At 39.8% G+C, this 23,208-nt stretch overlaps 1 protein-coding gene across 1 annotated transcript in view; it reads left to right on the forward strand.

The window, feature by feature from the left end:
• LOC126285365 (serine/arginine-rich splicing factor 1A) overlaps positions 1-23,208 on the forward strand; it is a 78,281-nt gene that overhangs the window by 45,724 nt on the left and 9,349 nt on the right. The window contains exon 3 of the mRNA XM_049984688.1: positions 13,477-13,649. Within this exon, the coding sequence (XP_049840645.1) occupies positions 13,477-13,649 (173 nt within the window). The remainder of the gene's footprint in view (positions 1-13,476; positions 13,650-23,208) is intronic.

The following is a 23,208-nucleotide window of genomic DNA, read 5'->3' on the forward strand; positions in this document are numbered from 1 at the left end:
CACGTGGCCACCCATCCTATGCCTCCTCCTTCGACGATTCCTTTCGTCAGTATGGGGCTCATTCCTCTTGTCCGTTACCTCCCAGGGTCCGCTTTCAGCACTTGCTATGGCAGCTTAACTTCACAGATTCATTTTCTTGTGGGGGGGGGGGAACCTCTTTTTTTTTTTACCAAGTGCCTAGCACATTGGTATATCGATTATTCATATGACTTTGAAAAGCATCCCTGTTGATTTTTGAACACATTCTAAATTGATTTCTGAATGAATCATAAGTTGATTTGTGAATGTGTGCATAGTGTACGTGATGTCTCTGTCAAGGGAATCCTCATCACATCTAGAAACAAACTTCCCTGCAGACAAAAGGGACTATACGAGCTGAGTGGAGTAAAGCTGAACGGATGAATGCCAACTGCTGTCTCATTATGTGGTTGATTGGGTTTGTGAATGATGAGTGTTGTTATAATTACTAGCGAAATCCATAGATTCAGACTACCAGAATGGAAGTAAATGACCAACACGAATAATAGCTAAGAAAGATCACGTATTATCTTCTTGGTGTATCCACGAAAATGAGAGGCGAGAGGCAGTGCCACTATCTAGTATTGCCCCAGTTCAGAAATATCGTTGATCTGGGGCTGATGGGGAAGTGGGTAGTCTCCACGTGAACCATGTTTGGCAATGTGCTCAGCAACAGGGTGGTCCACTTGTTCCTTGGCCACAGTTTGTCGGTGACCATTCGTGTGGACAGGCAGCTTGTTGGTTGTCATGCCCACATAGAAGGCAGCACAATGGTTGCAGCTTAGCTTGTAGACCACATGACTGGTTTCACAAGTAGCCCTGCTTTTGCTGGGATAGTGATGTTTCTGACTGGACTAGTGTAGGTGGTCGTGGGAGAATGTATGTGACAGGTCTTGCATCTAGGTCTATTACAGGGGTGTATGAGTCAAGAGGTTGGGAGCGGGGGTTGTATAGGTTTGCTGGTCGGCGGAATACCACTGTGGGTGTGGGAAGGATAGTGGCCAGGACATTCCTTGTTTCAGGGCACGACGATTAGTAGTCGAAACCCTGGCGGAGAAAGTAATTCAGTTGCTCCAGTCCTGGAAGGTACTGAGTTATGAGGGGGAATGCTGCTCTGTGGGCGGACGGTGGGACTTTAGGATGTTGTGGGAGACTGGAATGATAAGGCACGAGAGATTTGTTTTTGTACAAGGTCATGATGTCCTTCATTTCAATAACTGCTTCACAGCCTGTGCCATATGCATCATTTCCACCAACACTAATTTCTCTGAATTGCGCAGGTGGGAACTTTCCCTGCAACATGTTCTATGTTCCCATAATGCTCCTGGCCTCAGCCATTGTTAAGTCGTTTTCCACACCAATCCAGTCCCTTCCCTGTTCAAATTCCAACACTACACAGCCTCTCATTGCACAAATGCACCCCAGTCTTTTTACTTCTCTCCTTCGCTGTTAGCTCAAAACATTTTCACTACAACCAAACCACACGTACATGTATATAGTTAATTTTAAATTACCCATTCATGTCTGTTAGTTGCATCATTTATTTCCAATTCTTACCTTGTTGTCTAGAGGAGTGCATTCTCAAAAATTAACACTACTCCAAAAACAGGCTTCCTAACTATTAATACCCTAACACAGTTCTCATTACTTCTCTTTATTTCATTATTTCATCGAAGTATCATTGTATTTCATTACTCCATTATCTAAGAAATAGACCTGCTTTGCTTCTCAAATGGAAAAAAAAAAACCACTAAATCTACAGAACGACACTGCACAATTAATGAATATTAATGTTGTATGCAGACTTTACTGTCACTGCGTAACAGACAAAACGCCAATTTGAAAAAAATCATTTCTTCACTGTGGTGGTGGTGGTGGTGGTGGTGGTGGTGGTGGTGGTGGTGATGTCCCATACTTCGTGACAGAGCGTAGGGGAACGATGCAGGAGACCCGTACCGTCATACAAGGCAAGGTCCTAGTGTACTTCACTGTATTTGATAATATTGGTTGAAATTTTGGCGGGATGGGCACTAAACTCATAAATGTTACTTTTTCGTTGCAGACATTACTGTAGGCAATTTTATCTTAAGTTAATTCCATTGTATTAAATGCTAGAAAGGCTATATTATGACATTTTCACACATTTATCTCCAATACTAATTGCCTCGAGACCAAACTTTTTTTTAATGTTACCTCAAATAATACCAAACCATGTTTTCTCTATGTTACTTCAGCTTCTGCATCAATTATTAATGAATCCACACATGAGTTCATTACTTTACATCTTAAATATGACTTGTAAGTACTTGCACAGTTTTCACGTATCCTAACACCCTTCATATTCCATTCACCTTACCTTTTGGCTGACAGAAATTTCCTAGTGATTGAACAAAATAATTCTCATGATCAGTTTTAAAACGAAAATAAATACAGCATCCCATCAATTTTACCAATTGCTGTAGATGCCTTGTATATTATCTTTGCTGCCTTCCTTTTACACAAGTCCATTACTTAAAATCACTAATCCAACATAAATTAATGACACTGAAAGAGCTTTACTGAAATGTGTTACTGTACAAAGGATCTCACAAAAGTCGAAGAACATGACTGTTCCACTGAGAAGCTACAGACAGGACAGTAGAAGAGATTGAGCGTCTCGAGAAACAGGAATGATGAGACAGCTAGCTCATGGAAGCATTGTCACCATGTAATGAATTCAATACAAGGCCTTTAATCATCTGCTTTCCCTGTTGTATTCTTGATTCGAAGCACTCTCCATCGTTTTTTCAAAGTCTGTCACTCACACAGCCGTATACAGTACTTTTAGTTTAACACTCTTGGCAGCTTACTGGTAGCACCTATAATCCTTATTCCTGAGACATGCATCAATACTAAATCTTTTGTATGCTTGTGAAATACCATTTAAATCACTACCAATGTCCAGCAAACACTTGGGTGTATCTTGTACATTTGCTGCTGTTTGAGGGTGCCACAACTCCTTTGTACTTACCATGTTATCTTCTTCATACAACAAATCCTCGTCAATCCTCTCCCAAGAAAAACTTCATCCTGTCTGCCAAAGTAATTTTCTGTCACTGGTAAATGACAGATAGCATGATCCTCCTCCTCCTCTCTGCCACTTTCATTAAGCCCTAACTCTTCATTAACACTATGCTCATTTATTCTCTCTTTACTTAACACATTAATATCATCATCAAAAATAAATTCAAATACCTCTTCCTCATCACTGCTTTATCTATCACTACTGACACTACTATCAGAATCAGAACTGCTGTCACTTTCACTGCCTTCAAATATTTGGTTAACCAGCTAATCCCTGGCTCCGCTATTCGATCATAAAGCGAAACGCTTACATGCTCTTAGAAACTGATCACTCACTGAAGTGTTTTGGCACCCATCTCCTCTTCTTCACTCTGAACAGCAATCGCATTACAGCTTTACAACAGTGATTGCCACCTCAAAAACTGCGGCAAACTTGGTTTCTACCTCTGTTTTTAATGTATACTCTTTCATTCATAATCTGAACAATTTTGAAGTTTAATACCATTGTCAGCAAAAAATTTCCTAGCTGACTGAACAAATATTTTACATTGCCTCTCAGCAGTCTCTACGCTCTTACCATAGTCGTAATAAAGTTTCTTCCTCTCCGCTGCACAAGTACTACTAATTATTTTCAAATTTTCCTCGTTATCATGAACTACTTTACTAATTTTTTCATCACAATCTTTTGCTACAGCTTCAAATTTTTTATCTAGCTTGAGAGACTCGAGTTGACTACACGGATTTCCTTTTTCAATCTCTACTTTGATTTCATCCATTAAATTGCTAATATCGTCTTTTGTATGTATAATTTTTATATTGTCCATATTATTTTGTAATGTGTAATTTTTCGTACTGCTTGTGCTCTCATAAGCTGCATGAAAGTGCATTAACATCCCAATCTACCATAATACATTGTATTTCTTGACTTTCAGGGCAGATGCCTTTTCAGCCTTAACTGTCTCTTACTCACTCCAAAACTGCCTTCATCTTTTTCACCCCTCTTAACTATATAGCGTAAACAACACCCTTACTTTTTCATCAAAAATTTGGCTATCATCCCTGTCATGCAAAGTCATGTTTATATCTGACCTATAAACACTATCATCTGCAAATTCAGTTTCAAATCAGTCTTTCTGTTCATTTTAAAACACAAAATTCTCCAGCTTATTTTTTGGCAACATTGTCTCCCACTTGCCCATTTTCTTCCAATATACCGTGTTTTGATTCGTTATCACACATTTTGAATCACCTCCAGAGGGCTCACCACTCTTTGGCAAGTTTCGTGCTTGGCTACTACTGGGTGCCAGCCTTTGCAGCATTTTTTCCCTGCAGTCTGTCAATCCTCTTGCTGTTCTTTTTTCTGTCCCTTGGGGAATTTGTCTGGGCTGTTTTTGGAAATATATCCTGCATTTTCGGTAGTTCCTATCAGAATACTCTCCAATGTTTTTCATTCCTTTTTTCTTTCTTCATTCACCTTCTCCTATCGTTCCTCCGCTTTGGAACTTGAGGTTCCTCTTTTTCTTCTTCCTCCCAATGTGCTCCTGAAAGCCGGTCTAAGCGTGTGAGACAAGTAACAGGTGACGGGGTACCCAATTTCCAGCCCCGGGTCGACAGGTAGGGTTCGCACATACCCCATGGTACAGGCAGGCCAAGGGAGGAGTGATTGTCTGAGCTGATACCTTCCCACACTGCCGATTGGTCCCTGTCATATATTCAGGAGGTGTGACCTGAGGTGTGAACAATCACCTAAGGCGGGTGTGCCCCCCTGTGAAGGAGGCCCCCAGTTGGGAGGAGCGCACCATTGGAGATGCTGGCAATCATGGGATTTTCTCCCAATGAATAAATCATCTTCACAATCAATGTCTATGAAAAGTAAATGTAATGAGGCTTAACGATTCAAAGACTCTTCCCGGTACACCACGGTTCCTCGTGGCTTCATGTATTGAAGGTAGTCAGTCCTTCACCACGGTAAATCCGTTTATTATTCAGAAAGGCATTGATGCAGTGCTGGCACTGTGAAATCCTGCTCTTCTTCACAGAATGGCACTTGGCTTTTGGAAACTACTTCAGATTCTCAAGAACAAACACTGCTTGTTGCCTTGCTTTTCTACGGCTACCCTCTTTGTGTCGAGGCCCATAGAACTTTGAATTCTTCCCATGGTGTTATTTACGCTAGGCTGCTCGATGGTCTGACTAAGACAGAAATCCAAATGTACCTCTCTGATCAGGGTGTCATTACCATCCATCGAGTGATGAAAAAGTAGATGTCTCTTAGTGTCCACATACTCTTCTCACCTTTGATAGAGTGGTTCTTCCATCAGTGATCAAAGCAGGTTATGGAGTTACCACAGTCAGACTGCATATTCCAAACCCGATGCGCTGGTACTAGTGTCATCGTTACCACACTCGAGAGTTCTTTCAACACCTGGCCAAATGTGTAACCTGTGATAGGGATGCTTACGAGGGCGATTTTCCACCACCTCCCCCCCACAGCATCAATTGCAGTGGTGACCAAACCACTTCCTCCTGCAATTATCCCATGTATCTTGATGGGTAGACTGTGCAGGAGATCGGATGAAGGTAAAATTGACTTATCTGGTTGTTTGCAAGTTGTTGACTAGCTGGTAACCCTGCATTCCTCCATCTGACTCTTACAGTCCTGTTCTCGCTACAAATTGTTACATGAAGGACGTGGCCTCGCAACCATGTGACCTCAAATTTAGCACTGCGGTTGTGAAATCGCCCAGCATCATAGTAGAATCCGCGTCTCCTCCTCCAGCAGTGCAACAGCAACCAAACATCTGCCTCATGGGACAAAGTCACCACCTACAGAAGTGGCAGACCGGAAAGGACAGAAGGAACAATCCTGTGAAGGCTTCCGGTGTCCCTCTAGACAACAAACATCTGAATATTCCTCTGCCAACTGGAAAGGCTCCAAGAAGTCAAATAAAGGGAAGATGGTATCACTATGTGCAGGGCGTATACGACCCGGGACAACCGGGAGATCCGGGAATGATTTCATCCGGGAGGAAACCGGGAAAAACCCGGGAAATGTGTAGAATTCCGGGAATTTTTCATTTAGTTTTCAGTTAAATTTATGTGATTTAGCTGGTAAGAACCAGTACTAAAACAAAAGATATTACTGTATCTCGCTACTCCTTTAAACGTTAATGGTTTTATATACCGGAGTAGAATTTCCCAGCACCTTACAAAACTTAACTCAGGGGGACAACCGGGAGATCCGGGAATGTTTTCATCCGGAATCTAACAAAGAGGGTTTATGGCTGCTCTTAGAATTGCAGTGTCCACTTTTTCTCTGTGTTCACAAAAGAAAATTGCGTCCTCGTGACCACTTTGAGCTCTTGCATTTCTTCCTGATCTATTTTGACCTTCATTCCCTGAGGATGGTATTCCTTTTAATTGGGAGCCATGCTGTTCATGTGGGATGGTGTTCATAGTCAACCCATCCCCATGACTAGCTGCCTTCAAGCTGCTGCAGTTCGCCTTTTCCTTCCTCACTTGACCTTCTCCCCTTGTACCATTTACATCCATCTGTCATTTGACTCCACCAGGGCAGACTTTCTCCAGCTTATTGGGCAGCTATCTCACTCCTTTCTGCTGCTCAGTGACAGTAATGTGCACCATCCCACTGGGGTTTCTCCCAGACCCTGTCCAGAGGTGCCCTGTTGGCTGACCATCTCAATCAACTTGACTTCTTCTGCCTTAACACAGGAGCACCCACGTTCCTTTCATACTCCACGCACACTTTTCCCATTTGGACCTATCATTCTGTATCGCCCAGCTCGTCTGTTGTTTTGAGTGGTCCATTCTCTTTGACACAAACTTGAGTGACCATTTCCCACGTGCTATCAGTTTTCTGACTCCTACCCCACCTACGTGAGCACCCAAATGGCAGCTTTCTAAGGCCGACTGGAGACTTTACTCCTCCCTGGCGACTTTTCGACAAACGTTTCACCAGCTTTGATGACAAGGTAGAACACCTTAAAAATGTTGTCCTTACTATCGCAGAATGTTGCATTCCTCGCACTTCCTCTTTACCATGCCATGTCCCGGTCCCTTGGTGAGCTGAGGCATGCTGTGATGTAATTTGCGTGCGGAGACATGCTCTCGCCATTTTTAACCATCATCCTATGATGGCAAACCATCATAAACAGTTGCGTGCACAGTTTTGTTGCATTCTACGGGACAGCAAAAAAGATGGCTGGATTTAATTTACTAGTTCTTTTAACAGTTCCACTCTCTTTTCCATCATGTGGGCCAACTTCCGGCGGTTCTCTGGGACCAAGATCCATTCCCCAATGTCCGACCTGACAGTAGCAGACAGTCATCGTGGACCCTATTGTTATCTCCAACACCTTGGGCCACCATTTTGAGCTGCTCCCACTATCACCTGGTCTTCCATTGGAAACGAACAGAGAACAATTTCTCTCACCAGCTGTGTTTTCAAGGTGATGGAATGTATGATTCATGATCGGCTGGTATGGTGTCTTGAGCATTACAATTTACTAACCACTATGGATTTCGGGCACGTTGGTCTGCGGTTGACCATCTCGTCACTTTGTCCACCCATGTCATGAATGTTTTTCTGCGGAAATCCCTGGCTGTGGCCATGTTTTTCCATTTGGAGAAAGCTGACAACACCTGCTGGAGGACTGGTATCCTCCATACACTCTGTATATGGTGCATCGGGCACCTTTATCTAGGAAAACTGAGTGCCTCGAGGTTCTGCCTTGAATGTCAATGTTGTTGCTATTGTTATTAACCTTATAATGTCCTGTCTCCCTTTGGGCATGTGGGCTGTAAAAAAAAATAAAAAAAATGTTGGCCCTTAACTACGTACCCTCAGAGTTGAATTATTAAAAAGTTTTGGCTGGTTTCATTGTCTAGAGGCTGGGATACGTAGTTGCTACATTACAAGCCAAATACTGCAGAGTCTACAGTATACAATATGAATATACAAATGAATTGAATGGTCGAAGATTCCTATCACTCGGCAATTGCAAATTTTGAATGTAACATAGAAATGTATAAATAAAATCTGCAGGTACTATTTTTAATGACTTTAAATGATGAGTATGATAGCAGAAGTACCTTTAAGAATGCCGTTTATTACTGCAAAACACTTATTGGTGTCAATGGTTCAGCAATTAAATAAAATATGAGTTGAGTAACAGGGAAACGATAGATTCCTACTGAACGTAATAAGTTATGAACAACATAGCTCACGAGATACTTCTAAACGCGTACTACGTCTTCACTGGAGAAGCCACAGAAATCTCACAAGTGCACAAGTCGGCACTACGAAATATTTCTATCTCCTGCAACCACGCGCAAACTGACCAGCTCTCCAACTATTTCCTTCGACCGTCCGCCGCGCCTTCCCATCCAGCACTCTGCCATGTCCTCTCACCAGAGGCTCCTCCCCCAACTCCATACAGTCTCCCCGTTGACTTTGGTAGTGGCCTACCATAGTAACGAGTGCTGTGATTGGCTAGAGTGCTCACGCCATGTCTCCAAGCCAATGCACTCTCACAAACCTGTTGAAACACATACAAACTACTGGATTCACATTTAAATAAATTGAAACTAAATAAATATTCCTACGGCGGGACCATAAGCACATTCTTAACACACATTATTAAATACATAAACAAATTAAATAAACACTTGTCAAAGGAATAGAACAAAAGGTAGGCCAGTAGCCTAATGTCCCTCTGGTCTTCAAAGCACAGTAAATATTCAACTAATTTCTTCACGAATAGTGTACATCGGATGTAAACAAAAACATAGATGAATAAATATATTTATAAGCATGCTGCTATCATTTTTTCGTGTAACTGCGGAGTACTTATAGCTTGACGTGATTAATAGTAATCGGCCATTCTGACGTCCAATAACTCATGTACTATTAAAGTTAAATGCCTGTAATTCATACCCATTTAGGTTTACACTAATAGCTTTCTAAAGACACGTCGATAGACAAAATCAGATCAACCGTTTGGATTTTGGAAACTCTTCACTGGGTGCTACTTGTATAAATTACAGTCAGGTACTAAACTTTAAACTAATAAAGATGTTGAAAATCTGATTACACCACCAGAATCGTCATGCAAATATTGATAATGTACATGTTTCTTCTTAAGGTATCATGATTCCTCTAGATATTATTAATTTCTGCATGAACTGTGAAATGTCGGCGATTATGGTGTCACAAAGTCTGCCATCTTTGGCACTCCCAGCATACAAATCTCCTTCGACACAAAGCACAGTCATCGACACAGCGTCAACATGGGAATCCGCAGTGATGCAATAGGCGTGGACCATGCACTGGAGCTACCCCTCTTGTTCCGACTAATGTTTGGCACCCCGTATTGCTGACGAGCCGCGGCTTGCCGAGTGGCTCGCGCGGTCACACGAACTCCGAACTTAAAATATTTACAGGGCACTACAACACGCCTGTTTACCTCACAGGCATCACAGCCTCCTTTTTCGTTGGCAATTTTGCCATCAGTTGGAGTTCTCCGCAGTCCTCCCTAATTAAGTGGCACCTACAGCAGTGTCTTGATCTTCTTTACTCATGGAGCATTGACAGTGGCATTTATTTTCGAACTGACAAAACTGTTTGTATGAATTTCTGGCAGTGCAATCTGTTTCTTCCACTGTCTTTACATCTTGGGCCTATTGCTCTTCCGTTCATTGAAACTACGAAATTCCTGGGGCTCATGCTTGATAGGAAACTTCCGTGGTCCTCTCACATGTCTTAACTGGCAGCCCACTGCACGTCCTACGTGTCCTCAGTGGTACTTCCTGGGGAGCAGATAGAATAACCCTCCTCTGTTAGTATTGGTTCCTTGTCCGTTTGAAACTATGGGTGTTTCGTTTATGCATCTGCACATCCGTCTCTCTTATGCTGTCTCAATACTGTCCACCATCGTGGAATCAATTTGGCCACTGGCGCCTTTTACACTAGCCCGGTTGAGAGTGTATGCAGAAGCTGCCGAACTACCACTGGGACTTTCTCCTCTGCCATGTGTGGCCACCCATTCTGTGCATCCTATCTTCGATGACTCCTTTGATCACCAGTAAGGGGCGCATCCCTCTTCTCTGTTACCTCGTGGAGTTCGCTTTCGACTCTGTCTCAGGCAGCTTATCTTTTCATGCAACCTGCAACTTTTCAGTGTGTGTAAACCCATCACAACCTTGGCTTCGTGTGGCGGCCTGTGTTTTCCTTGGCCTTCATTTTCTTCCTAAAGACAGTACTCCAGCCTCACTCTATCGCCTTTAGTTTAATGACCTTTGCATGGAACTTTGCGATAGTATCTTTGTGTACGCTGATGGCTCACAGACGGACCATGGTGTCAGGTGTACCATCGTCATTGGGGCCGACATTTTTCGGTTTCATCTTCCGGAATACTGCTCAGTATTTACAGAAGATATCTTTGCCCTGTATATCAGGCCAGTCAATACATCCGGCGACAGACTTTTCAATTGTGTCATCTGCTCTGATAATCTGTCCCCTCCAAAGCCTCTGTGTGCCGTACACCCTCCATTGCTTAGCGTAATGGGTCCAGGAAAGCTGTCACTTGCGTGCACTTGATGGCGCCACTGTGGTGTTTATGTGAGTTCTTGGCCATTTCGGTCTGACACGAAACAACGCTGCTGCCAAGACTGCAGTCCTTGTATCTCAGCCCTTCGATGATCGCTGTGTTGCCGTCTGCCAGCAGGTGGTGTCACTTTGGCATCGACACTGGTCCTCCCTTCATGGGAACAAGCTCCGGGCTATTAAGCATCTTTTAGCAACTTGGGTGACGACCTTTTGCTCCTTTCACTGCGAGGAGATTACTTTAACTAGGTTGCGTATGGGGCACTGTCTTTTTAGCCATTGTGGTTTGTTAACTGTGCTGCCCCACCACTTTGTGCCCATTGCGCTCAACTTTTGATGGTCTGCCATTTCCTAACAGAATGCCCTTTTTTTAACTGCGTATGTTCTCATTTGTGTTTGTTGTCTTGAGTTAGCAGCCATTTTAGTGAAGATGCACAAGCTGTCGATTGCGTTTTGCTTTTTATCCATTGTAGCAATATGGTGAGGCCATTTAATTTTTAGTTTTGCGCCTCCATTTCTGTGTAGTCTCTTTTGTCTTTATCTTTGTGTTCTACAGTTTTGACATGGGTATGACCCTAATTGTTTTTGCTCCCTGAATAAAAAAAAACTTATTTTGATTGAGTTTATGTATGCTAGTTTTTGATCACTAATGACTTTATCTTATGGAATAAGTAGTCTTCTTCTTCTTCTTCTTCTTCTTCTTCTGCTGCTGCTATACATCATCTGCAAGAATGCTTCAAGTCTTAATTCTCTCATTGAGATGTGTTGTGTACCCCTGTCAGCTGTGTCCGCCTTTGCACTGATTGACTACTGCTGTACCCACTTGCTGGTTGGCTGTTGCCCTCTCTTTAATTGCAGCTACCTCAAATGTGATATTTCGAAATAATAGTCTTTCACAGTCCCTTAACGTTGATGTTCACAGACCTTGATAAAATTCTGATGCCATACATATCACAAAATCACTTTGTTAAAATATCTATACTTTATAAACTGTTTCCAGTTCACTGTTCAGCCGCAACACATTGTTCAAAGTTTTTAGTGAATTCTTGTCTGTTGTGCCCAGCACAACATCCCTCACCAGAAGAGCAACCCATGTGACATACGTGCTCATCTATCATGTTATATTCCTCGGCAGCAGCAATTGTGGTGAAAAATTGGCTGTAAATGGGGGGTCAACACACACACACACACATTTGGTTTCACGGGTTTTGCTTGCATAAACAACCAACCCCACTAAGTGAATTTGTTATGGCCAGTCCATGTTTTAATTATGTAATGTAAGTCTCATTTACCAGGTATGCACATAGTGCACCTTTCAATTTTATGACAGTAGTCACTGTGCAATGTAACCTAACCACCCTACAACAGTCCCACCAGAAGTATGATACGTGTGGCACTTAGAAGTTAATCGTCAATCGGTGTTATTGTCCTACATCCCTGTCAGTCTCCTTATTCACAACACTTCAGTGCACCCTTACAGTATTGCTCTTTTGACTGACATGGGTTTCATGCTCAAAATCTTTGAACGGTTTGCTACTAAAGTTTCACATTGCTAAATATGTAATTTTGATATTGAATACTGCAGAAAAATTGGTTTTGGCTGAACTTTGATACATTAAGAGTTTCTCTCTGAAATATTAAAACGACTGGGCAATGCGAATAGCAGAAATGGCTATTGGGTCACACCATCCTTACTGATAGCTGCCAGAGCTCAACAGACCACACTAACAATTTGAGATAGAAGAATTATCATTCAGGAAACTGCAACTTTGTGCCTGGTGGCCTGTATGAGTATAACAGCAATCTTCATTTCATTCCTTAGTGACTTCCATTTATGAATTGGCCAGTATGCAGCAGCAGGCTTCTCTTCCTTTCACCTGAAGAAACTAAACTCAACTCCTTCAGTTGAAGTAAACCAAATGAGTTAGACAGTTCTTGAAAATTCTTATGTGAAACCATGCCAACACAACACATCTAGTTCTTTGTTCGACCCAGAGGGAGGCCTCAGAAAAAGTGGTCGAAATGTCTTGTCTGCCCCTGTAGTCATTTCTTTTACAACATGATACACTATTACACAAAGGAAAGTTTTCTGTTAATTTTAGTGGTGGTAAATGCACAGTGTTTCCTCTGCATGTAGGAACTGTCCCCCTAAAAATGGCATGCATTGGGAAAGGAAATCTAATGCAAGTGATTTTCCTACTGACAAAACCAGCAGCTGTTCTAGAAAGTATTGTTTGTGAGCTGCTGCTATGAAATGCAGGAGTTGATAAAATTTTATAGTGGTTATATATGCATATCACAAGAAAAATGCATTGAATATCAGTGGATCACCTGCCTTTGTCAACCAAAAAAATTTTGTCGTGGCTAAACACTGCCCTTCAGTGTCACTCTGTGACTTATGACTACATTCACGTACTGACCAAAGCACACTTTTTTGTGATTGTGGCAGGGGCGGAAGCAAGTTGTGAGTATAAGATCAGTAAAAAACGTGATAATTTTAATTTCGACATTGCATGAAATCCACGGCCCTTTTATATGCTCCTATAGGAATTTTTGAAATTTACCTGTGAGTAGAAATGAATGCCACTTAGGGATGGGAGAGGGAGAAGGTTTGTTGAGAGTTTTGAGTCTTGCAGCAATGATGGTCTAACAATGTCCAAGTACATTGGCAATGCAGGACACCTTTACTTTGATGATTTGCATCTTTACATTAAGTAACTGGTATTGCATTCCATCTGCAACCACTTCTGATTGTATTCTTCAACTTTCAGGTTTACCACCTTCGGGTAGTTGGCAGGACCTAAAGGACCACATGCGAGAAGCTGGTGATGTTTGTTTTGCGGATGTTTTTAAGGATGGAACTGGTGTTGTCGAGTTTCTTCGGTTCGAAGATATGAAGTATGCTGTAAAAAAACTAGACGACTCAAGGTTTCGTTCACATGAGGTACGTTGTATTTCAGTACAAGATGTAATCATTGCCAAAATGAGACAAAGTTTTGTTATATTACTTCTCTGTGTGCTGTATTATACTGCCATGTTGTCGAAAGTACCACTGGGATAGACAGTAAATAAGTGTCATTAAGTAGTTATTGTTAATGTTCAGATACTTTTTGTTTCAAAGGTATTCAGGCAAGTGTAATGAAGACAAATGAATAAGCCCTTATTTCATTTCATGTGGGTTCATTGTTACTTACATTCCTTTAGAGAAGCTGTAACTTCCTTTGGTCATGTACATATCAAGTAGCATGAACTTGGCTTTCAACTTTCTTTTTATGTATTATTGTTCATTGGAAATTGAATCTACTTTCAAACATAAAGATGTAACTTGACAATTGCCAGAAGACAGACAATAGAAATATATGGTTTCTAAACAAAAGACAAATTTGGAGCAGTATTATTGCTTTAGGAAAAGGTAGTGGTAAATTTATCAAATAGCAGGAATTGGCACGGTTGTAGCTGGCAGAAGATGGTAACCCAAGGAAAGTGTGTACAGAAATTTTATATTCCATGAGATGGAAGAAGCAACTGAGAAAGATAGCAAACAATGTAGGTGCTGGCTGCCAAGATACAGATTTTAGGAAGGGCAAAAAGCAGATAGCAGATGTGTCAGTGAAGTCAAGAGCAAAAGTACTGGGCAAGGGGAGGAAGTCTTAAGTTAATAGATTTAGAAATTTATAGAAATGCAGCATCACATCACAGGAGATAACAGCGACCTTGTTCTGTAATATTATGAACAAAACAGTGTAGATCAATTTTTTATGTGAAGATAGTTACTGATTTCAGGTAAGCCAGGTCATCTTCAAATCAGAAACAAAAATACTGGATGATGTGCTCGGGCTGATGCCAGAGGTAGTAACAGTTGTCCAGTGTTTTAGTATTATATCTGAAGATTGCCTAATTTGGCTGATACTGCCAATACACTTAAATAAAGTAGTTACAGACTTTGTTTCATAAAAAAATAACTAAAGTTTCATTGTCAGGTGGCATCAAAATTTGTTGGTGGTACTGGAACTGATGTAGTTTGCTGTCCGAAGGGATATAATTGTATCTCTGAAAGAAGATGAAGCAGCAGCCCATAGTTGTATTGTTTGCTGAATCTTACTCTTTCTTACTATTGAGTGTATATTTAAACACAAAGTAGAATGGTGGCGTTGTTAAAGATGATACATACATGTTTTTGTAAATGTAAGTAAACATAGATTTCCAAGAGTCTACATTATCAAGATCACTCACCAATCAAGAAAATGTGATACATTATAGTTTTCTATGCGAAGTTTGGTTTTGCTACAAGTCTTGGCACTTTTTGTAGCATCAGAACTATTCCGACCTACGCCCATTTGAAGCAGATTACTGTATTACAGTCTTATGTTTCCTTTAACGATTTTTACCTTTATCTTTTCATCGTGTTGTTCCTTAAATTACAAAGTTAATTATTTCTTGATGCCTCAGGATGTGATATAAATCTCTCATTTTTAGTCAAGTTGTACCATCAACAGGTTCAGTAAATCGTCATCGATTATCGGTTCAATCCATCAAATGTTCAGAATTCTTGTGTTACATCACATTTCAAAAGTTTTTATTGCTTCTTATCTGTAACATTTATTGTGAACATTTCACTCTCATAATTTGCTCTAGAAGTGTTTAGCACAACATGGCTACATGTGAGTAGGTGTGTTTTTAAGATTATAGAGAAGCAGGGAATGAAAGAGTAACATGTACAAAAATAAATAACTTAAATGTGAAATGCCCAAACATTGGAAAGAGCTGTTTTGTGAAATTGTGTAGTGCTGCATAACATCTAACACTGTGTTGCTGCACCATGTGCATTGTCATATGCTCGACGACCTTGATGTGATAGAGACAGTCCTGCTCAATCTGAGCCCGCATTTTAATGGCAACCTTCCTGGAATCATTCAGTGTGCGAGGCAGGTTACCATGGCAACCCACTAAGTTTCATCTGTTTCTGAGCACCTACGATGGGCATTCATGTCGGAAAATACTGCAGGCTGTTACGTTCGGTCCATATGTCCCTTCTGTAGGAAGGTCTTGACGAGGTGGCTACAATGTGTAGTGCATTATTGTCTTGAAAATGGCAGAAATGTTGACTGTAGCATTTCACAAGTGGTCTAAGACTACAGTATCCACCATAGCAATGAGGGAGAATGGACCAATCTTATGCTTGTCTGCATCTACCTTGGAAACTATTGTGAAGTGCGTGACAGAAGGCACTTCCATTTTATTAGTTACAAGAGCTTTTTACTGTTAGTAGGAACCATTCTGAAGTTCGCCTGCTTTATTTCTTAATTGATAGTCCAAGGTGTCAACGTACTGCATTGTTATACTGGCTGAAAAGTGGGGGATGGAAGTTCAACACTGACTACTGTAAATGTTGTAACTGGGAATTGCAGAGTTTCGTTTCACAGTTCTTTACTTCCACTGTACAAACACACACACACACACACACAATATTACACAGTTATATGGTCAGTTCACTATTGGTACATCTGATAAGCCTCATTAATTAGTTGCAGGCAAACATGAGCATACTGCTACAATAGTTTGCTGTTGAACATCTGTGCGCAGTAAAACCCTAACCACACAGTTCTTGCTCAACAATACGGTACATGTGACACTATTTCTCAAATAATTTGAACAGACACTGTCATTGTTTTAACACACAGCCTATTTGTGTTACACTAATTCCACTGATAAGTTAAAGAATTATAGTTATTCTGACTTATACAGACTTCCCGTTTGAAAATCGGCCGTGGACTGACTGTCTCGGGGCCAAAAATTGGCCCTTTATTTATACTCACAATAATAGGTACTGAAACTATACATGGTTCAATGTTTAATTTACCGAAATTACAAGTAAAACATAGCCCATTTAATTAAATGAATATATTGAAAAATTCCTCCTTTTAAACAGTCTACCACTAGGGTTAGGCCAAATTATTTGTTTAAATAATGGAATTAACAGATAATGTTACACAAACTAAGCTTTTGACAAACCTGGTAATTATTTTGGTATTAATTAAGGACTGGCTTTGCCAATATCTTTTTGAATAGAGCCAAATAAATACTTCAAAAATCCTAGAAGTTCTTCCAAATGTTTGCAATTAGTACAGAATTTATATTTGTCAACAATAAAATCTGTCACGGGACAATACTGATATCACCCTACAACAAAAGATATTAACTAGGAATAGTCAAAATAAAGTAGGAAATTAATTACATACACAAAACTAAGCACAAATAAAATAGAAAGAAACTTCCACATGGGAAAAATATATTAAAAACAAAGATTCCAAGACTTACCAAGCGGGAAAGCACAAAATTAGATGGGGTGCTGTATTCTTTAAGACTGAGGGCCAACCTTTCTCTTTGTTAAAAAATGCAGATTATGCTCATGTGTATTAATGGTAATTAATCAAAATGAAAAAAAAATGAATTTAAGGAGGCAGATGGCAAAACAAGTGAGGAAGTAAAGAGATCCCAGCTTGCTTCGTCACAAAACTATGGGGTGAATAAATCTTCTCAGGCATCACTAAAGGAACTACCAGTGATGGCAGGGTTTATTAGTGGCCAAATCAAAATTTCTCACTAATGTTATTGAAAAAGGAAGTCGTACAAACGTTTCAAAATGTCATTTATTTATACCAGGAATTATATACATAATTTTGCATCAAACCATATTTGTAAGGTGATAAACATAATATCTTCTTACATTATTCATTGTGTTATGTTTTCTTTCAAAGTGCCGAGTAACTCTGAAAATGACATGTTTTCTCCCTTGGTAGAACTGGCTTTCTCACTAAAAATGAATTTTAATGAAAATTGTTCCTTCTATTTATTATTTAGGCTCAGTATATGCTCATATTTGGCCACTTTTGGGAGCACCCTGTAAAATCCCACAAAAACAAAACAATAAAGCAAAGATGAAGAAAACGAAAAAGCACAAATCCACAACTATTCACCATGTTTGAGTGTGGCGGAACGAGTTCACTTCTCCATGTTAACGGAAAAAGCTACCACTGACGTGGGCGTCTAATTTCATTGACAGTCTGTGTGGATGCTGCCATTTGAAGTGGTCATGGAATGTTTTGATGTTCTGTTCCATTCTGTAACATCCACTGTCAATTGATCTATAATAAGTTTAATTTAAAGGCTTCTTGTTCAGTAATGAAAAATTAATTACATGAGGCGTGTGATGGATTTATGTTCTCGGATACGTTTTTCAAATACCTAAGGTATTTGAATAAATTTGTTGAAACATGGGATATCTTGACACCACCATTTAATCTCTGTATTCATCTCATTCTTGTATTTTATTACTTTTAAAGATTGATACATAAATTGTAGTGGATGATGATGATGTGGAGATTTGTTTTAGAAAACTTCGTTATTTAATTTGTTTGTGCCAGCGATACAAAAATCCCCCCTCCCCCATAGTTAATACCACGGGAATGAATTCATTAATAATTACAGCAACACATATTTTAATACCAAAATTCTTATTTGATTTCCATTAATTGGACATGTCTTGTGAGTGTTACTTGGTGGTACTTGGAAAGACTACAAATCCAAATGTCAGGAGTTTGATCCGTTGTTGATAGTAGATTTTTTGGATCCCTTGTTGATTCTATATTTTTTGTATCATATATGGCTTCTTTGGTTTGTTAATGTTAAAAAATACCATGTTGCAAATCAGTTCGGACTCAATGTAAAACTTAGGTCCAACTATAACTGGTGGGAAGGGCTGTGGCAGACCACCTCCAGTTGACATCATGCTTAGTAAAGCACTATGGTGCTCAGACTAATTTTTGAATCAAGCCTTACTTGTTTGGGCAACCTGTGCTCGTTTCTTGGACTTGGAAATGTGTTGTAGAGGAATTCAGTTCATTGCATCACGTTGTCATTATCCGCCCCTCCCCCATCTACTTATTCATCCCACTGAGAATCTTTTCAGATTATTTTAAAATTCGTGGTTAGAACTAGTAGCATGAATTAATTTGGTTGGTTTATCAAGGATGAGTTACAAGATAAAAGCTACAGATACCAAACATTCATGAAGTTCATCAGTGTGTGTTGTTCTAAATTGTAAATTATACAGAGAATACTCTTACAGTTTATTTCAGTACCTCTGTGAGATGAGATGCTTATGGTTGTAGTTTAATTTTTTTAAATAATATAGTGGGACAGAGTTCTGATCTTTGCTTGACTAACATAATTCAGGCTGCCTGCAGTTTCTCTTAAATTACTAAGTGATTACTTTTCAGAAGACGTTATTGTAAAGTAACTGTGATCGCAAGTCCTTCCCCGTTCTTGCCAGAAAGAATGCACAACCTGTAATGACCTCAGTGTCGCATTCTGTGGCAGCTAGTCCACCACTAGCAGTAGCTGTTGCTCTTTCAAGGGGACTTGTATATAAGTAACTGTCTAAGAAATCAGGTTTTTAATTTTTGTCTTGAAAAAATTCTCTGTAGTTTTCTGAACAAGAAAAAGTTTACTTCCAGAAAATGAACCACAGAAAGTACCAAAATTCGAGGAATTTAAAAGTGGCTGCATGCACCATGACATCCCCATGGCACACAGTCAGCTCTGTTAAAAACAAAGTTTTGCTCTCATTTGTTTCATTTTTATGACTTCTTAGTCCCTTAGGTTGGCTAACTTGCGAAAGCTTTACAGCTGCTTATCTTTTGTTTATACAGAGAGTTTGGGTATTGTTTGCTGCATTGGTGTGAATATTTTGTTTACAGCGAAGTAATTTTGTGCGTGAGTTTCTTATTCCAATTGAAAGCAATGGGAAGAAGTAGTAAGAAGTTTTGTTTTAAACATTGTAAATTTTATGGAAATAAGTTCACCAAATGGATTAACTCTGCTAATACAGAAATACAACGTGATACATAACCTGAATCAGCTTCAGCTACTCAAAGTGCTTCAAAGTTCAAACTGAAATGAAATAGTTGGACAGTGGGCTTGACAATATTGATGCGATAATATGGAAATGCCAACAATTGATTCAGGTTGTGTTATTGTTGAACTTTGTGCTCTGTCTGCTTCGCAGTGTAAGCAATGTGGCAATAGTGATGTGTAGGTAGTTGAGGAGACGCGTGCTAGAAGAGATTGTACGTCAAAATTAAGAATGGTGTGTAATTTTTGTGATTTAAGCGAATGTGGTTATACTTATGGTGTTACTAAACAGTGTACAACACAAATATTACACTTGCTTCTGCTATGAGGTGTACAGGCAAAGGGTACAGAAGGGCACAGGCTTTTCGACTTACCTCCCCCTAGCAGGTTTGACAGTCAGGAGAGTGTAAACATGAATTACAGCAATATATGTATGTCTGTAGCCCTGGATGTGTCCTGGCAATGAAGAGGCCATAGTTCCCTAAATGGTGTAGCGACTGTTACCTCCTTGAACAATGGTAAAGTCATTGATGTGGAATGTATGACCATGTACTGTTGTGGCTGTACTAGTGGAACTGAAAATCATAAATGTTTGATTTTATTGGTTATAGTGGAGTGGTGGAATCAGAAGGTGTTGTGAAGATACTTCACAGGTTAGTGGAAAAATATGGTGTGGCATTTACATCCCGCCTAGGAGTATCAAAAAGTTTGTGAATCCAAACTTTATGCTGATGCAAAAATTCAATTAACGGAATTTGTTGGATAAGTCCAGAAAAGGTTGGGTACAGGATTGAAGAATTTAATTAGCTGGTAGTAAGTGCGTTTGTGGATATGGTTGGCTTACAGATGAAGAAATAAGACAGTTTGCAGTATTACTATGGACAAGCCATAAGATAAAATAAAAATGACCTTGGGTAATGAAAAAGGCAGCAGGGGCTACCTTCTTTCATAATACTCCACAGTTGACAACCAAGGTCAGGCACTGTGCACTCCTGGCAGTGATTCATGGTATGGCTACCAGAGGGTTGTTACTAAAGGTGGGACCTACAACCGTAAACATTCTTTGCGATTTGCTATAATGGAAGTTAGAAAACCTATATATAGGCATCTTAAAGACACAAGATTATCCGAGAAATGTTTACATGGTAAGGCTCAAAATCCAAATGAAAGTTTCAACAGTTGTATATGGGGATGTATACCAAAAACTGTTATAGTAGGACTAAATATTTCAAAAACAGGTGTGTTAGATGCTGTTCTGTGTTCCAATGATAGTGCAGTGTCAAGGCTTAATGTTACGGAGCCGATGGGATTGCTTTGTGGACTAAATATGCATAGAGCTCTGATAGCCATTGACTGAAGGAGACTGTACGAAGCAGAAATATCAGTGTTGGAAATAGCCAAATAAGCAAGATTAAAAAGTAGTAGTGTGAGGAAGAGAAGAGGGGAAAAACACAGGATAATTATGTACTTGGGGTGCATTAGTGCCATGCAAGTTTAACAGAAAAAGAAAGTTTTAGTTTTAACTTGAATTTCCTGAAAGTTAAGTTATTTCATGTCATGGTACACTTTGACTAAAAACTATTAGAGATAGAGAACTGAAATTTTGTGTACTGTCTTTAAAACAGGCTTAACTGAAAAGTAGACTACTCATGTAACTTGACTTTGAAAATAAAATGCTTTTTGGAAGAAGAAGAAAAACAGAATTCGTTTGCAAAATTTTTGACGGTTTTAGTTTAAAAATATTTTTGTACCACAATTGATGACAGCACTGTCTTCCTAAAGCTCTGCTTTGAAGATAATAGTGTAAAGAACTCGCAGGAAAAAAAATAAACCTTCTACTTTGTATTTTGAGCTCTGTGTACATAAATAATTAGCATGGTTTATTTTACTTGTGACAAAAAATACAATTAAAAATAGTGCGAGCTGTTTCTGTGGTTCATACATGAAAATGTTCCCGAAAGATGTCTTAAAAGATGGTAAGCATTATATGGGCATGCAAATCTTATTCTTTGAGTTACACTGTTTAGAAAAGTGAAAATTTTTCAAAGTTCCTCCAGTCTTCACAGACCAGTCCCCTTAAGAACTCACGTTGATGTTGTGATAAAAGTGGTCAGAGTTACAGTTTCCCATCTTGCGAGAGATGCCCTGGTTTACAATAGAGAGAATCAGTCTTGTGAGTTACTTAAAGAGAAAGAAAGGGTCGCCAGTGCCATTGCTAGGTACGATGTCTGTATTATGAAAGCATCATACATTGATGCCTATTTTACTAAAGTATTTCATTATAAGTAAGTGGAGATGTTGAATCACAGGTGAGTGCAACAAAAAGATTACTAAATGAGTAACCTTTCGCCCAAAAAGCGTTCTTCTTAATTAGAAAACACACAGGCCTGCACACGCACATGCAGGTGAAACAATCACATGTGACTGCTGTCTCTGGCTGCTGAGCCCCTGCGTACTCTATTCAAGAGTGACTTCAAGGGTAATCGTAATACTTTGGACAGTTAGGTGAAGGCAGCTGTCAAGTCCTAGATTCAAGAAAAGTCTGAGGAACTTTTCGGTTTCTTTTCTTGGCTGCCTAAGGACAAATACCGCTAGACATCCATCCGAGAGTGGTTTCAAGTTTTGTCCTTGGATGGGTAATGCTGGTTCGAAGCAACTTTTTAAGGTCTCATATAAAGTGATATTCTGTTTTCTGTTGAAAGTCTCTGAACAGTGTGCATCTTAGCAGACATCTGGCAAGGCTACATGAGCATCCGTTACCGCTGTAGCAATTTCATTTGATTTTATGATGCTGTTTTTTATTGTGCAATGAAAACTGCTTAAAAGCAGACAGAAGTAGTCTTGAAGAAGAGTTAGTATATAACTATGTCTGTGAATTCTTACCTGGAGCATTGCAAATTGACTTATTGTTTCTGGGATGAGGAAGCCTGGGCTTAGGTATTAGATGGACAACAAAACCAGAAAAAGAAGTAAAAAGCAGCTCCTGTGCCTGTGACTCAAATGCAGTATAACAGTTTTGGTCACTGGCCAGAGTATGGCTTCAAAATGCAGATGTAGACTTTGCTCTCAAGGATGGTATGGAATTGTTCCATACTTCGGCGCAAAATTAATTGTTTAAAGACATTTCACATGCAGTAGTGCAAAACATGACCACTTTTTCAGCTGCAGGAACAATACTGCATTACTTCTATTATGACACCCATGTGTCTTTTGTGGGCAGTGATCAGGTAACATACTGTGTTTTTAGTCGATGTATGTAAAATTGTTCACATGACTGTGTGCATGTAATTTAAATAACTTAATACTTTCTCTTTGCAACTACGGTTAAATAAGGCCTTTAGGGGGTCAGTGATTCCTGTGGGACAAGGATGTGCAGTAGGCAGTTACAGGCATCTTCATTCAGTAAGACATGGTGTTTTATCAGACAGATGTCTTCAACGTAGTGCACCAGTGAGATGATGATCGCAGCATTAATGCCAGACTGATGCACTGATTCTGAACTGTACTGCCAACGAACAAACTTTTTGGTTGCCTCTTATGTTTTCTGTGACCTTTTCACTTGAAAATGGGCTGTTAATCTAGAGAACATT

The sequence above is a fragment of the Schistocerca gregaria genome, chromosome 8 (genome assembly GCF_023897955.1).
Source record: "Schistocerca gregaria isolate iqSchGreg1 chromosome 8, iqSchGreg1.2, whole genome shotgun sequence".
Lineage (NCBI taxonomy): Eukaryota > Metazoa > Arthropoda > Insecta > Orthoptera > Acrididae > Schistocerca > Schistocerca gregaria.